A 17,936-nucleotide genomic window follows, 5' to 3' on the forward strand; every position below is an offset into this window, starting at 1 on the left:
ATTATTTCCCAACTGTGTTTCCATAGATTGTGGTGCAACATCATTGCTTATACCGCTGGTTGCCAGAGGTACTTCATATCCTGTATCACCATTTGGCATTTCAACATAATCATGAGGGGTATTATCACTCCTGTGCAAGTCCATACTGTTAGATTGTTTGATAATAGTTGACAAATAGGTTGGTACATTTATTGGTGTTACATAATCATTCATTTCCGTTGGTGCTTCCGTTCTGATATTAACAAAATGTGATCTAAATTAAAAAAACAAAAAACAAGTCATTTCATGTCAACAGAGCTTAGATATTTTTACTCCTGCAAATTAAATTTATAAGTTTAAAACTTATAACTATTTATATAGCATTCCACAATACGGTATTATATTTCATTTTACATATACTGAATCGTGATTAACAAATTATTTCTACGGGAATCCTAACTTGTCTTCATATAATGATGGAGAGAATATTGATGTCTTTTATACATAGAATCTTTGGTTGTTCAAATTCTATACAAGAAATATTGGTTTAAATGGCCTGGTTGTTGATCGACGCCATAAAGCGTGAAACTCAGAGTAATTTTTTTTACAATAAAGGTGTGTCGCCCAATGAAGTTAAAATGCATTACCAGCAAAATCTCGTGAATAAATATTATCTAAAGTTAGTAACAGCATGGAGGTATTATTGAGAAAGAGATTCACTCTTGCACGATCTACATGCACGCAGCACTATGTACAGATCAAAGCTACCGCAGCGCGTGAAGAGCGTTTGCGCGATGGCTTGGAAGTCTGATGTCTTCCCCGCCATCAAATTTCAGCAGGCATAGTTTATACCAAAATTGAACATGGCGCAATCATTTCCATTTTGAAGATGATACATTTATCTCTCATAAAATATGAAACATATTAATATTTTCAACCAAAAAAGTTTCAAATTGAATGGAACATTTACATGACCTTTAAAAGTATAGTATATTTCAACTTCAATTTTCATAAATTGGACAAAATTCGCTAATTCTAATTTTAACGGATATGTATTAATAAACGATTGAGGATTATAATAGGGTTAACTATTTGAAAAATCATTCCAAAATCAGAGTATTTTTCATTTTCACGCTGCCTAAGCATTTTAGTCAAACCAGTCAATTTTTATACAAATATAATTATAATGAACACAGAAGTAATTACAACAGAAATGTTTTGTGAAATCTGTTAGTCAAATATGCACATAATAACACACTAAAAGTCCGAAAAAATTTAATTTTAAAGATGTTTAATGAGTTAAAATCAAATGGTTTATCGCCCAACTGCTATGTTGAAGCGTATTAAGCCATGTCATTGCCAAGCTGTTGCAAAAGAAAAAATGTTAATAAGGTAATATGCCCGCGCACGATCCAAAGGCGGGGAACACATCGGTTTGTCGCGTCAAAGGGAATTGTTGCCGAGTGATCTCCTTCTCAATAATACTTCAATAGTCACAGTTTCCTATGTCTTTTTTTTACTTCTAGTGCATCCTTCATGCATAAGTTTTTGTCATGAATTATGGTATTATGTGCGTTATTACATGAGTAAATATATTACATTTATTCAGAATTTTCACAACAATTTACATATTACATTTTGTTAACATAGGCATCAAAGGTATACAAAACACCAAATATACAAAACATACAAACACAGAATACCAGGTCGCCCAGAACCCCCGGCACCTAACGGAAGAGAAAATGCCCCAATGAGCATCATGCAACAGTAATAATGCAGTGCACCATCAGATACCCCTCACAGTGTACTACCCCGAAAGGTGCCAGTGATCATGGGCGACTCTCAAGATATAAATTTATTAAAAAAGGTAAGGTTTATACATATTTGTTTATACTCCAAACAAATACCAATAAATGTATATTGTTCTTGTGAGTAGGATACTGGCAGATTAGAATATAAACTAATCATTTAATAAAGCATATTGTAACCATTAAATTTTATTATTATTATTATTTATTTATTTTTTATTTTTATTTTTATTTTTATTTTTATTATTTTTATTATTATTATTATTATTATTATTATTATTATTATTATTATTATTATTATTATTATTATTATTATTATTATAGAGTAGGGTCTACCTGCAGAGGAAGATAAATAACGGTGACATCATGAAAATGAAGACACAGAGAATATACACAGCTATCAGGTAGTCAGGTACTGATGATGATGCATTAACGTCACCTGTATTACATTTAAAAGTAAATGACAAATTTATTTGAAAAAATAATGTAAACAAGCACTTGTTTTAAAATGTTGTTGTAATACATAGTTATTTTACATGTGACTTTACTGATGTTATAATAATTAGACTGCTATTGTGGAAATTTTAAACAAGAAAGTTGACAAAGTGACTGAACAGTATACAGCTTTCAGAAAAAAACCACTATAATGTGAGTTTGTAATTTGAACGACATTGTTTTTTAAATTAATGGTATTATACTCTCGTATTGTATTTCTAATTATCCATATTACAACCTAATACAAACGAGTGCCGATGTCCAGTCAAATTTACCCAGGGATTCGTAAGATTCCATGCATTTTAAAAGCAAACCCAGAACATAATGCATTTGGTCATGGGTTAGGGGTGGGAGGGGACACAAAGTGTATTCTCTGCTATAAAATGAAAAGTGCAGGCTTAAACAACGCTGATGGTGAAGAATGCAACAGAGCGTTTTGAATAGAAATTTTTACAAACAATTAAAAACACCTTATTATATTTCATGTCTCATTTCTTACATGGCCGGGTTCTACAAACCATACGCTTAAACAACAATAAGCATAAGTAACATATCATTAAGTTAGAATTTATTGAAGATGTAGATCCTCAAGCGATAATTTGTGACCACAAACATGAAGAATTATGTAATGCATTTTTAAAATTTAAAAGTGACGCATTACCTATGACTTTTAGGTTGAAAGAACATGAGCTGTTGATGTTTCCTGAACTGTCCTTAACAGTGACTGATACAAGGTGGTTTCCAATTGCTAACAAATCCCCTCGCTGAATATTTGTTGTAATATATGGAGGCACACCTGAGTTATCTGTTGCAGCAGGAGGATTCCAGATTGCAACAGCGGCATTGTTTGTCTTGTTTGCCAAAAGATATGCATCTAATGGGCAAAATGTGATTATTGGCGCCTCATTATCTGCAAGAAAAAGGATGTATAATTTTGATCAGGCCAAAATTTGAAGACTCTAAAAATGGTGGCTTTTTTAATGGGCATAAACTACTAAACTACTTGAAAAGAGTAATTATACTTCTGATGAGGTGAGTGTCAGAGAGAGACTAGACAAAGTGAAAAATTTCCGGTCGACTAATCTTGATATCTAAGAAGAATTAATTGTCCTATATTGTCTGAATAATATAGCTGTCGATGTCATCAACACAAAATCCTCCATTTTGACACGATGTATTGTCACACGGCCAAACCAAAACAAATGTTTGATAGTTTTATTGATTTTTCGAAAGAAACCCAATTTAAAATGAGGACTGTCCTAACATAGAATCCTCAATCATTTCATTTCATTCTCCCATTTGAAAAACTTGTTCATAGAGTACAATACTAAAAATATTAAAGTAAATAAATAGATATTAATATACTGCAAACACTTCTCAAGCACACAATTCAAACTTGCGTTTATGTATTCAGTAGGGACAACCATTTTACATACAAACTGCTGTCCTTGAGAATGTGATCACTTCACTAATGTATTCTCACAATTTCTTTCCCTCTCAATAAAACTATAGACAGATTTTCTAATGAATTTGCTAGAACTGGGAAGAGAGTTGGAAATATTTCACAGCACTGCATGCTCTAGGTTTGTTCAACAATAACCGCAACGCATTGTTGTAGCAAAATTTAATTGAATAAACGATTTACATGTGTATTTGCACCATAAATTGACACAGTAAAAATTAATACTGTAGGCATTAAACAAACATTAATTGTACAATTACGAAAAGGAGTTATCTGAGGGCCTGAAGCCAGAGCCGGGAGTGGGTGTACCCTCCTCCCAAAACGAGATTTAAAAAAAATAAAAAAATTAGGGCTTTATGGCCGGAAATTGCTGGGATAGGAAAACTAGGCCTATTTTTTTTTCGGTCCAACTGTCCGACGAGCTTTGGCCGAAGAGGGGGGCCTTAAGCCCCTGCGCCCGTCCTGGCGCCGCCACTGACTACACTGGCACCGCGCTTGCCGAGAATTTTAAGTTGATTATAAATATTCATGACCGAACTCAGTGTAGTGCGACAGCTAATGAGTTTACATTATACAAGAGGCGATTGTGACCGTGGAATTAGAGACTACCAAGACTTGAGGGACACCGGATTTAACTCGGAACCAACTACAGACTTTCCCCTGTATGAATACACGTTGAAAACGTTAGAGTTGTAGCAATTAAATAAAAATAATGAATGTCGGAATATCATTGGTCCAAGGCATGCCGAATTTATACATGCAGTTCCAAGACTAAACGTTATAAAGTGAAAGAGGCGGATGATCGCGCCGCGCCAGAAAAAATATGCTCCATAGGAAATTATTTCATATTGACCCGTTTTCGTACGTCAAACGTGGAAATCTATCAAATGCTCTGCAAAAGAATGTTCCAAGCCCGTTTCGAAGTCTGTCATAATATGTAAAATAAACCTGACCATAATTTGGACATCCCAGATAGTGTGACTCAACCAAATAATAATTTAAGAGCGAAACAAATCTTAAGTTATTAATTTGGAAGATCATAATTGTGACTTGAATGAGGCTCAGGAAATTATAGAAAAGAGTGCCCATGTAGACCACTCCCTAAAATAAGGCAGATGTTTTGTTGGCCCGTATAACCAGTCTTTGTTGATAAATTTATCATCATTATGATCGAAATACTCAGAAGATCCATACGTTGATATTCTCTCTAATGCGACAGTTTATTAAAAGCCTAGCTAGAAGGGTCACCCTCTATAAAGATTGTTTAAATTTAATAAAATCTATATATATTAATAAATTGACTGGAAAAATGCATTTTTTACCCTTGGCCCTATTTGTCTGGCATAATCTTACCCCAAATTTACCAGAAATAACCTTTTCGACATTGACCCTTGTTACTAAGCATACTTTTATATCCATACTTGAATTCAGCCCCAAATTTTGCAGGGCATATATTATTTATAATTGGTTTAAATTATAAATGATACAAAAATAACTGGAAATGCCATGACATTCGAAATTTGTATACCATGCTTGAATTCAGCAAAAAACCAAGTGTAATGGATCTATAGACGAAACGGTCTAAGAAATAAAACGGGTCGTGGCATCAGACCTTAGATGGTATCGTGTGTGATGGTAAAACGCAGGTGTCAAAAGGCAATGGTGGTAAAAGCCAGATGTAAAATGTCTGGTCTGGTGATAAAAGGGGTAACAACATTTTTATTGTAGTGTTGTTGTAAAGATGAAAGTGATTTTACCATTTGTTGAACATATTCCATCGGTGATCATGATGTCATCTAAAGCAATATCACCAGAAAAACTACTTCCTACAATGCCTTCAAAGATTATCTTGAAGGTACTGTTTATTTCAACTGAGATTTGTCCAAGTTGCCAAAGGTTCCCTTGGTTGTTTCTTTTTGTCCACGCAATTGTGCCAACGGTACTTGTTGTATTGACTATATACACATTCAGTGTGTTCACTGTTTCCCCGTACATGTGGTAGTACCACTGGATGCATGTGCCGTTCGTTGCTGGATAAAAAGTAGTCCAAATGCGAGCAGTGTCATTGAGGTTTTTATCTGAAGCTTCTATGTATATGTAAAAACCTGTAAGCAAATGATCAAATAAATTTTTCGATTTTCAAAGACATTGATTTACATCGTGAGTGGATTTCCCGTACGATTAAAAATCGTACTGGGTTTGGTCTACAGGAGTTCGTGCTTCGAACAGGTCATTCCATTCATAGAAGAAGCCTTTTGATGGAGAAAGTGTACCTTTTTAGCAAAGGTTTGCCTAGGTCGAAACTAACTCCGGCTATATAAAATTGATTATAAGATAGTAAAATATTAATCTTGTTATTGTACTACTAGGCCTAGTAGTAGTGATAGATACTATGTACACGTTTAATTATTGTTAGTTATTTGTTATGTCATTTATATATACATTTAAAATTAATGTATTGTTTAAGTATGAATTATTAGTTCATGTAAAAAATAATCTTATCAATTAAAATTGTATATTTTAAATAATATAATAGACATAGTCGAGGTCTAGGCCTAAACGAGTGACTATAACATGTGAGTGTTTTCCATAAAACGTAAAATTGTGAAAAAATAAAGGAAGAAGGAAGAATAGGAAAGAGATTTGGAGCGGCTGAAATATTTCCGAAAATATAGAATAGTAGTCAATATGCTATTATTGCATTACGTTTTTGTAAACAATTTTGGTCAATAATCGTCAGAGGTCTCGGTGCCGCAGCCTACACTTTTCATAATTCGAAATCAAATTGGACCTTAAGTGATTTCCAAAATCTCTTTATATGAAATAAAGAATAATTATTGTTTAGAAAACAAACGTCTTACCTGGAAAAGTACGTATAAATGTACATTATGATCGTATGAACATAATCATGTCTAGTGCATCGCTGTTATGTGTATGTGGTTTTGTTGTTTGTTATGCTATGATGATGAACGTTCTTTTCCGTCTGTTTGAAAAATTTACGCGTGTAGATAACGCGTATAATTTTGTTCTGTATTTTTACGCATTGTTGTGTATCGATGTACGCATATCCATCAACATCTACTTATTGAAACGTTTGAAAATTAGGCCTACGTGAATTTTTAATGTATAAAAATAATTTTGTTTTTTAATCGCTTATTTAATAATTCATTATCTAAAATACTTGATAAATTAATTAAAAATATTAAAATATTAGAATTTATTTATTAATTCATTATCTACTGGTAAATTACTTGATAAATTAATTAAAAATATTATAATATTAGAATTTATTTATGTGTACATAATATATGATAGTAAGAAATAAGACAGTAGTTTGGTTTAATATAGCATAGTAGTTAGGTTTGAGAAATAGGAAAATATTTGTTAGTGGTAGGGTATAGATTTTGAATGGGAAAATGCCTGAAGGTCACAGTCTAGCACCCGAGTTCTATGTTGGCCAAATGGCCTATAATGCATCGTGAGTGGATTTCCCGTACGATTAAAAATCGTAACGGTACTGGGTTTAATCTACAGGAGTTCGTGCTTCGAACAGGTCATTCCATTCATAGAAGAAGCCTTTTGATGGAGAAAGTGTAACTTTTTAGCAAAGGTTTTCCTAGGTCAAAACTAAATGAAAAATATGAACTTTGTGTTACCTTCTGATGTTCCGTATGTGTGGTCATACGCAGGGCCAGTACCATATGTGGGTGTTGATCCAGATGTTCTTATCCAATCAAAATCATCATATTCATCTTGTTCAAAGTAACAGATGTATGGATCTTCGAAATCACATTGGTTTTGTGCTGAAACAAAAATCCCAAGACAAAATTAATTAACTGATTGTAATTGCATTGGTTAAAACAGTTACTGGAAACCAGTACAAGTACAATAATTCGTAACTTTGTTAGAAAAACATCTTATCATCATAAATTTGCAAGAATTTCAATAATTTAAAAAAAATACACATTTCAAATTTCACTCGCATAAAGTCAAACACAACACATTGTTCCATAATGTTAATGGTATATTACCAAAAACGTTTTTGTTTTGAATCTTTAAATATTACATTACTTAATTAGCTTCTTAAAAATTGTATTATTGGTTCATTCATTTTCTTGTTTGAACTAAAGATGACACCTAAATACCTTAAAGATTTACAATTTCAATTACACTTTATTTTTAATTCCATTACTGTATATTTAAATACCTTCTTTTCTCGCTACAATAATATTAATATCTTTTCCATTTTTTTACAGCACATAGCCAAAGCTTTTAAGGTCAATGAACCATGTCATTGAATAATGCAAGATTACTTATGTAAAGTTAAAATGGTTAGATAACAAATCCCCTTTTCAAATGTTGTCTCTATACTATTTTTCGTTTAATAATAATAATAATAATAAATAATAATAATAATAATAAATTTTTATAGCATAAATAAACAAGGTGTCTATGTGCCCAACAATATTGTAGAAAAGAAACAATAAAAAAAGAAAAAAAAAATCAATAAACACCTAGCTAGCACCCAAACCGAAGTATGGGGTTATACCATTTGCATCTGGAGATCTGTGTTTATGTACTCCAGTTAGCATCGGTTAAGTCTTCATTTTTTCTTGGATCATTAGTAAAATAAATAATGGATGAAGAAGAGATATATACATTATCTCAGTTGCAAACTGAAACTTAGTACTGATAGTGATTAGTACTGATGTTGACATTAATTTTTTAATATTCATTCTATTAGCCTACATTTATGCATAATATTTACAATCTTTTCAGAAACTGATCATGTTGTATACATTTTTAACCATGTTCTGCACACTAGGTTTAGTATTATATTTAGCTCAATATGTAATGCACATTTATCGCTGTAAAAACTTACATATATTGTAAGTTGGTCCAAAAAAACCAGACATGCACTGATAGTTCTCGATTCCGTAATCCGAGACACAGACGCCGCCGTTCAAGCATTCAATATCGCATGTTTTTTCAATTAGAAATTGAATATTAATATAGTGAAATACTTTGTTCGTATTAGAATAACCTCATCGCTCATCACAATACTAATTGTATAAAATTATTATGAAAATCGCATTTGTCTTTATAATACATTGATTGATATACATTGATTATGTAAGCAATAGAATATTAAAAATAATTAAACAGGAAATAAAATACAGTCAGAATTATAAGGTCCTATATAATTTAAACAATTGTGGAATAGAAACTGATGTAGGAATATAATAGTACTGTAGTTCTATATGTATGTGTTTAAATTGTATAACGCATGATATGATGACTATTAAATACAGTTTAGAAATCATGAAACGTAATATAATGTCCATACGTAGAAATAATATATATTTATATAGCATATATAATTAGATACTTTATTCATAGTGAATTGTTGCGTATGAAGGCTATATACAATATCTATATATATATATATATATATATATGTGTATATATGTGTGTGTATATATATATGTGTATATATATATATATATACACACACATACATTATACATATATCTATACATATACATATTGTTACATGCAAAGCACAGAGAATAGGAAACACAATAGCTTAGTATTATATACGGTAAAACACAATACTTTAAGATGCTCGAAAACTTACAGAATTAGCTGAGCCCACGGCTAAGTAAGTTGGATCAAAGACTGGTGTCCGAGATCGGCAAGGTCTATAAATAAACCTAATGTACTCCCCCTTCGCGTTCTTTTGTCTTTGTTTATTGTGGCTTCAAAAGCGCCTTGAGACGGTTTTCTGTGGAAGGCGCTATATAAATATACGACCATTGACCATTGACCATTATTTCCTGGGTTACTGGATACTGAATTGGCAGATCTGCACAGTGTGCAACTTTTTCTGCTCCCTGGGGAGTATCCCTGGTCATTGCTGCTTGAACACGCACTACCATACATTTATATGCCATACCATCCTACAAGGTACTCACTACTAGAAAGTTCAATGCCTATAAGTAGGGTATAGACTCCGAAATGTTAAGTGCAATTATTCAAAAACACAATTGGTTTTGCCAAGTTTTAGGGTAAGTAATTAGAAAAAAAAAAAGGATCCGATATATTAACATATTTTATCCCCACCGTAACTTCCCACAGTAATGTCAAACATGTCGTCTGAATTTTTCTTAGTCGATGTTGAGTAAATAATAATATCTGCTTTGTCTTCAGAGATTTCGGTGTGCTTTAGTTCGTACTAGATATCGTCTGTTAACAATATTTGTGATAGACAATTAGAATTCCACCATGTTAAAAGAGATAGACTTCTTGGTTTGTGCTGGATGGGTTTAAATCATTCAGTGACAGAAATGGCATTTTTCCATTTGTATATTTGTGTTTTTATGAGCAGGTCATGGTTTATCCAGTCGAGAATAGTTTTGCCTGTGATTTTTGATGGGTTTAAGAGTCTACAGTTTGGTTTTTGTAAAAAGTTATCGTTATGGTCTTTGAATGTTATGAAAGCTTTCTTTATCAATGGTTTCTATTTGGTTCCAATTTCAAGCTTTGTAGTAATTGATTTGGTTGCGTTAATTTTGTGGGTGCTGCCTTCTTTTATTTTCTTTTATATGACGTAGTGATGTTTTCGTGTATGAGTTTATCGCACCAAACCCAGTTACATTTTAGAAGTTTGTTGTTTATCAGCAGTGTTGAATGAGTTCATTTGCTTTGCTTGTGATATTTACGATCTTTGAGCATGAGGAACGCCTTTTTTTTTGCAGCAATGTTTCCCATGCTTTTGAAGTTGAGACTATAAGCTTTCCTAGCTTTTCTACAGCTCCAATCTGTGTGAGCATTTCAGTCTTTTTTTTAAAAGTCTGTGTATATATATTAAAATTACTTATTTAAGTTACCCCCATTATTTTTCACAGACTGTTATTATAGGGTGTATGTGGTGAAAGCAGAGACAAAAGGGTTAGTGGCAAAAATAATATTTATGAAAGTGTATTTTACCGTTTCTCAAACATGCCCCATCGATGATCCTGACGTCGTCTAAAGCAATATCTCCTGTATTACTACTTCCTACAATTCCTTCAAACACTATCTGGAAGGCACTCTTTGTTTCAACTGACAGCTTTCCAAGTCGCCAAATGTTTCCTTGATTGTTTCTATTTGTCCACGCAGGTGCACCAACGGTACCTTCTGCATTAACTAGGTACACATTCAATGTGTTCACTGTGGCCCCGTACATGTGGTAAAACCACTTGATGCATGTGCCGTTTGTTGCAGGATATGACAATGTCCAAAGACGAGCGGTTTGGTTGTATCGCTGATATGAAGTTTCGATGTACATGTAGGAACCTGTAGGCAAATGATAAAATAATATTGTTCTATCTCTTTGTAGTTTATTTTATTTATTTCGTTTGTAGTTTTAGAAATATTTTCATTAAGAACTTACAATTTCATTTAGGAAATTTAAATTCATGTCAGCTTTTTAATACCTTGTGATGTTCCGTAGGTGTGGTCATACGTAGGGCCAGTACTTAATGTGTATGTTGATCCAGATCTTCTTCTCCAATCAAAATCATCATATTTATCTTGTTCAAAGTAACAGATGTGTGGATCTTCGAAATCACATTGGTATTGTGCTAAAACACAAATCCCAAGACAAAATTAATTGACTGAATGTAATTGTATTTGTTAAAACAGTTACTGGAAACCAAAGTACAATAATCCGTAACTTTGTTAGGAAAACATCTTATCATAAATTTTCAAGAATTTCAATAAAAAAATAAAAAAACACATTCCAAATTTTACTCACATAAAGTCAAACCGGTATCCACAACACATTGTTTCATAATGTTAATGGTATAAATTACCAAAAACATTTTTGTTTTAAAACTTTAAATTTTACATTACTTAATTAGTTTCTTAAAAATTGTATTACTGGTTACTGCAATTTCTCATTTGAACTAAAGACAACACTCAAATACCTTAAGGATTTACAATTTCAATTACATTTTATTTTTAATTCCATTTTACTTTTAATACCTTCTTTTCTGACTACAATAATATTATTATTTTTCCATTTTTTACAGGACATAGCCAAAGATTGTAAGGTCAATGAAACATGTCATTGAATAATGCAAGATTACTTATGTAAACTTAAAATGGTTAGATAATAAATTTCCTTTCCGAATGTTTTGTCTCTAAACTATTTTTCGTTTAATAATAATAATAAAAATAATAATATTAATAATAATAATATTAACAATAATAATAAAAGTTTAAACTTTCGATCACAACACAAATTTCCTTACCATGAAATTTGTTTGTGATCAAAAGTTTAAACTTTTATTACATTCGAACACCAACACAGATGAGCTATTTTTCGAATAATAATAATAATAATAATAATAATAATAATAACAACATTTATAGCGCAAATAAACGAGGTCTCTATTCGCCCGACAATTTTGTAGAAAAGAAACAATAAAAAAGACAAAAAAAAAAATCAATAAACACCTAGAAGCACCCAAACCGAAGTATGGGGTTATACCATCACCGGTAACTGGAGATCTGTGTTTATGTACTATGCTCCAGTTAGCATCAGTTAAGTCTTGATCTTTGCTGAGATCATTATAGTAAAATAAATAATAGATGTAGAAGAGATATATACATTATCTCAGTTGCAAACTGAAACTTAGTACTGATGTTGACATTAATTTTTCAATATTCATTCTATTAGCCTACATTTATGCATAATATTTACAATCTTTTCAGAAACTGAACATGTTGTATACATTTTTAACCATGTTCTGCACATTAGGTTTATTATTATTATATTTAGCTCAATACGTAATGCACATTAATTATCGCTGTAAAAACTTACATATATTGCACGTTGGTCCAACAAAACCAGGCATACACTGACAGTTTCCGTAATCCGAGACACAGACTCCGCCGTTCAAGCAATCAATAACGCAAGTTTCTTCAATTAGAAATTGCATATTAATTAGAGACATACTCTGTTCCTATCAAGCAGTCAATATCGCAAGTTTCTTCAATTAGAAACTGAATATTAATTAGTGACATACATTGTTCGTATTAAAATAACCTCATCGCCCATCACAATACTAATTGTATAAAATTATTATTGTTATACATTGAATATGTAAGCGATAGAATATTAGCGTGCTTTTGAGCCAGCTTAATACAAAGACTTAATTGCTAGTGACTAAACTACAGTACACAATACTGAAATTAAACAGGAAATAAAATACAGTGAGATTTATATAAGGTCCTATATAATTTAAACAATTGTGGAATAGAAAATTAATGTAGGAATATAATAGTAATTCTATAATTATATGTTTAAATTATATAACGCATGATATGATGACTATTAAATACAGTTGAGAAATCAAGGAACATAATATAATGTACATACGTAGAAATAATATATATTTATATAGCATATACCTGCTATACCATGCCTATACCAACTATAAGAAATTACAACACTCAAAGCATGAAGCAGCCAAACGCTAAACATCATAAAAATGAAGGATGAGAAGTGCATTAAAGATTTCGGGGAAGTATATTTATTTCCCTGGTTACTGGATACTGAAGTAGCACATCCGCACATTGTGCAACTTTTCTGCTCCCTGGAGAGTATTCCTGTCATTGCTGCTTGAACGCACACGACCCATAGATTTATCTTGTGCCATACCATCCTACAACAAGGTACTCATTTACTACTAGAAAGTTCAACATCTAAGTAGGGTAGAGACTCCGAAATGATAAGTGCAATTATTCAAAAACATATTGGTTTTTCCAAGTTTTAGGGTAAGTAATTAGAGAACAAAGTATCCGACATATTAACATATTTTATCCCCGTCGTAACATCCTACAGTAATGTTAAACATGTCGTTTGAATTTTTCTAAGTCAATGTTGAGTAAATAATATCTGCTTTGTCTTCAGAGATTCCGGTGTGCTTTCGTGCCTACTAGATATCGTCCGTTAACAATATTTGTGATAGATAATTAGAGTTCCACAAATTTGAAAAGAGATGGACTTTTTGGTTTGTGCTGGATGGGTTTAAATCATTCAGTGACAGAAATGGTGTTTTTCTATTTGTTTATTGTGTTTTTGTGAGCCGGTCATCGTTTATTTGGTCTTGCCTATGATTTTTGATGGGTTTCTTAAAGAGTCCACAGTTTGGTTTATGTAAAAAGTTTTCGTAATGGTCTTTGAATGTTATGAAAGCTTTCGTCATCAATGCAGGTTTCTATTTGGTTCCAATTTCAAGCTTTGTAACAATTGATTTGGTTGCGTTGTTAATTTTGTGGGTGATGCCCTAATTTCTCTTCTTTAATAATATGACGTAGTGATGTTTTTGTGTATGAGTTTATCGCACTAAACCTAGTTACTTTTAGAAGTTTGTTGTTTATCTGCAGTATTGGATGAGTTCACTTTTAGAAAATTGTTGTTTATCTGCAGTATTGGATGAGTTCTCATGCTTTGCTGATGATATTTATGATCTTTGAGTGTGAGGAAAGCCATTTTTACAGCAATGTTTCCCCTTAATTTTAAAGTTGAGACTAAAAGCTTTCCTAGCTTTTCTAAAGCTGCACTCTGTGTGAGTGTTTCAGTCATTTGTAAGAAAGTCCGTGGGGGATATATATTAAAATTACTTATTTAAGTTACCCCCTTATTTTTCACAGACTGTTATTATAGGGCGTATGTGGTGAAAGCAGAGACGAAAGGGCTAGTGGCGAAAATAATATTTATTAAAGTGTATTTTACTGTTTCTCAAACATGCCCCATCGATGATCCTGACGTCGTCTAAAGCAATATCTCCTGTATTACCACTTCCTGTAATTCCTTCAAACACTATCTGGAAGGAAGTCTTTGTTTCAACTGACAGTTTTCCAAGTCGCCAAATGTTTCCTTGATTGTTTCTATTTGTCCACGCAGGTGCACCAATGGTACCTTCTGTATTGACTATGTACACATTCAATGTGTTCACTGTGGCTCCGTACATGTGGTAAAACCACTTGACGCATGTGCCGTTTGTTGCGGGATATGACAATGTCCAAAGACGAGCTTTTTTGTTGTTGTATCCCGAATATGTGATGTACATATAGGAACCTGTAGGCAAATGATAAAATAAATGTTTTAGTTTAAGAGTTATTGTTGTTCTACCTCTTTGTAGTTTATTTTATTTATTTCGTTTGTAGTTTTAGAAATATTTTCATTAAGAATTTACAATTTCATTTAGGAAATTTAAATTTATGTCAGCTTTTTAATACCTTGTAATGTTCCGTAGGTGTGGTCATATGTAGGGCCAGTATTTAATGTGTATGTTGATCCAGATTTTCTTCTCCAATCAAAATCATCATATTTATCTTGTTCAAAGTAACAGATATGTGGATCTTCGAAATCACATTGGTATTGTGCTAAAACACAAATCCCAAGCAAAATTAATTAACTGATTGTAATTGCATTTGTTAAAACAGTTACTGGAAACCAAAGTGATCTGAGATCATTATAGTAAAATAAATAATAGATGTAGAAGAGATATATACATTATCTCAGTTGCAAACTGAAACTTAGTACTGATGTTGACATTATTTTTTAAATATTTTTCATTCTATTAGCCTACACTTATGCATAATATTTACAATCTTTTCAGAAACTGGTCATGTTGTATACATTTTTATCCATGTTCTGCACATTAGGTTTATTATTATTATATTTAGCTCAATACGTAATGCACATTAATTATCGCTGTAAAAACTTACATATATTGCAAGTTGGTCCAAGAAAACCAGGCATACACTGACAGTTCTCGATTCCGTAATCCGAGACACAGACTCCGCCGTTCAAGCAGTCAATATCGCAAGTTTCTTCAATTAGAAATTGAATATAAAGTTGAACGCACACGACCCATACATTTATATTATGCCATACCATCCTACAAGGTACGCATTTACTACTAGAAAGTTCAACGTCTAAGTAGGGTAGAGACTCCGAAATGATAAGTGCAATTATTCAAAAACAGATATTGGTTTTTCCAAGTTTTAGGGTAAGTAATTAGAGAAAAAAGGATACGACATATTAACATATTTTATCCCCGCCGTAACATCCTACAGTAATGTTAAACATGTCGTTTGAATTTTTCTAAGTCAATGTTGAGTAAATAATATCTGCTTTGTCTTCAGAGATTCCGGTGTGCTTTCGTGCCTACTAGATATCGTCCGTTAACAATATTTGTGATAGATAATTAGAGTTGCACAAATTTGAAAAGAGATGGACTTTTTGGTTTGTGCTGGATGTGTTCAGTGACAGAAATGGTGTTTTTCCATTTGTTTATTGTGTTTTTGTGAGCCGGTCATGGTTTATTCGGTCTTGCCTATGATTTTTGATGGGTTTTAAGAGTCTACAGTTTGGTTTATGTAAAATGTTTTCGTAATGGTCTTTGAATGTTATGAAAGCTTTCGTCATCAATGCTGGTTTCTATTGGGTTCCAATTTCAAGCTTTGTAACAATTGATTTGGTTGCGTTGTTAATTTTGTGGGTGCTGCCTTATTTTCTACTCTTTTATAATATGACGTAGTGATGTTTTTTGTGTATGAGTTTATCGCACTACACCTAGATACTTTTTTGAAGTTTGTTGTTTATCTGCAGTATTGGATGAGTTCACAAGCTTTGCTGGTGATATTTATGATCTTTGAGTGTGAGGAAAGCCATTTTTACAGCAATGATTCCCCTTAATTTTAAAGTTGAGACTATAGCTTTCCTAGCTTTTCTACAGCTGCACTCTGTGCGAGTGTTTCAGTCATTTGTAAGAAAGTCTGTGGGGGATATATATTAAAATTACTTATTTAAGTTACCCCCTTATTTTTCACAGACTGTTATTATAGGGCGTGGGTGGTGAAAGCAGAGAGACGAAAGGGCTAGTGGCGAAAATAATATTTATTAAAGTGTATTTTACCGTTTCTCAAACATGCCCCATCAATGATCCTGACGTCATCTAAAGCAATATCACTGTAATAAACACTTCCTACAATTCCTTCAAACACTATCTGGAAGGCACTCTTTGTTTCAACTGACAGCTTTCCAAGTCGCCAGAAGTTTCCTTGATTGTTGCTATTTACCCACGCAGGTGCACCAACAGTACTTTCTGTATTGACTATGTACACATTCAATGTGTTCAATGTGTTCACAGTTTCCCCGTACATGTGGTAAAACCACTTGATGCATGTGCCATTTGTTGCAGGATACGATGTTGTCCAAAGACGAGCTTTTTTGTTGTATCGCCCATATGAATCTTCGACGTACATGTAGGAACCTATAGGCAAATGATGAAATAAATGTTTTGGTTTAAGAGATATTGTTGTTCTATCTCTTTTTCGTTTATCTTATTTTATTTCGTTTTTAGTTTTAGAAATATTTTCATTAAGAATTTACAAATTTTATTTAGAAATTTAAATTCATGTCAGCTTTTTAATACCTTGTAATGTTCCGTAGGTGTGGTCATATGCAGGACCAGCATCATATATGTATGTTGATCCAGATGTTCTTATCCAATCCAAATCATCATTTTCATCTTGTACAAAGTAACAGATGTGTGGATCCTCAAAATCACATTGGTTTTGTGCTGAAACAAAAATCCCAAGACAAAATTAATTAACTTATTGTAATTGCATTGGTTAAAACAGTTAATGGAAACCAAAGTACAATAATCCTATCATAAATTTTCAAGAATTTCAATAATAAAAAAAAAAAAAACATTTAAAATTTTACTCACATAAACCGTGATATTTGTTTTTTTTGTTGTTATCAAAAGTTTAAACTTTTATTACATTCGAACACCAACACAGAAGAGCTATTTTTCAAATAATAATAATAATATTAAAAATAATAATAATAATAATAATAATAATAACATTTATAGCGCAAATAAACGAGGTCTCTATGCGCCCGACAATATTGTAGACAAGACACTGTGCTCCAGTTAACATCAGTTAAGTCTTGATCTTTTCTGAGATCATTGTAAAATAAATAATAGATGAAGAAGTTGCAAACTGAAATTTAGAACTGATGTTGACATTAATTTTTTAATATTCATTCTATTAATAATAATAATAATAATATGTCGCTCTTATATAGCGCTTCATGCACAATGCCTCTAAGCGCTTCACATTAC

General features: G+C 32.1%; 1 protein-coding gene across 1 annotated transcript in view; it reads right to left on the reverse strand.

Moving 5' to 3' along the window:
- LOC117116510 (MAM and LDL-receptor class A domain-containing protein 2-like) overlaps positions 1-17,936 on the reverse strand; it is a 47,602-nt gene that overhangs the window by 567 nt on the left and 29,099 nt on the right. The window contains exons 10-21 of the mRNA XM_033260572.1: positions 15,529-15,633; positions 15,037-15,183; positions 14,531-14,875; positions 12,749-12,782; positions 12,281-12,351; positions 11,223-11,369; positions 10,735-11,082; positions 7,401-7,547; positions 5,502-5,849; positions 2,944-3,192; positions 2,124-2,226; positions 14-253 (exon numbers count right to left, since the gene is read on the reverse strand). Of these exons, the coding sequence (XP_033116463.1) occupies positions 14-253; positions 2,124-2,226; positions 2,944-3,192; positions 5,502-5,849; positions 7,401-7,547; positions 10,735-11,082; positions 11,223-11,369; positions 12,281-12,351; positions 12,749-12,782; positions 14,531-14,875; positions 15,037-15,183; positions 15,529-15,633 (2,284 nt within the window). The remainder of the gene's footprint in view (positions 1-13; positions 254-2,123; positions 2,227-2,943; positions 3,193-5,501; positions 5,850-7,400; positions 7,548-10,734; positions 11,083-11,222; positions 11,370-12,280; positions 12,352-12,748; positions 12,783-14,530; positions 14,876-15,036; positions 15,184-15,528; positions 15,634-17,936) is intronic.

The sequence above is a fragment of the Anneissia japonica genome, unplaced genomic scaffold, assembly GCF_011630105.1.
Source record: "Anneissia japonica isolate Jap-2015-1 unplaced genomic scaffold, ASM1163010v1 scaffold287606_len166773_cov115, whole genome shotgun sequence".
Classification (NCBI taxonomy): domain Eukaryota; kingdom Metazoa; phylum Echinodermata; class Crinoidea; order Comatulida; family Comatulidae; genus Anneissia; species Anneissia japonica.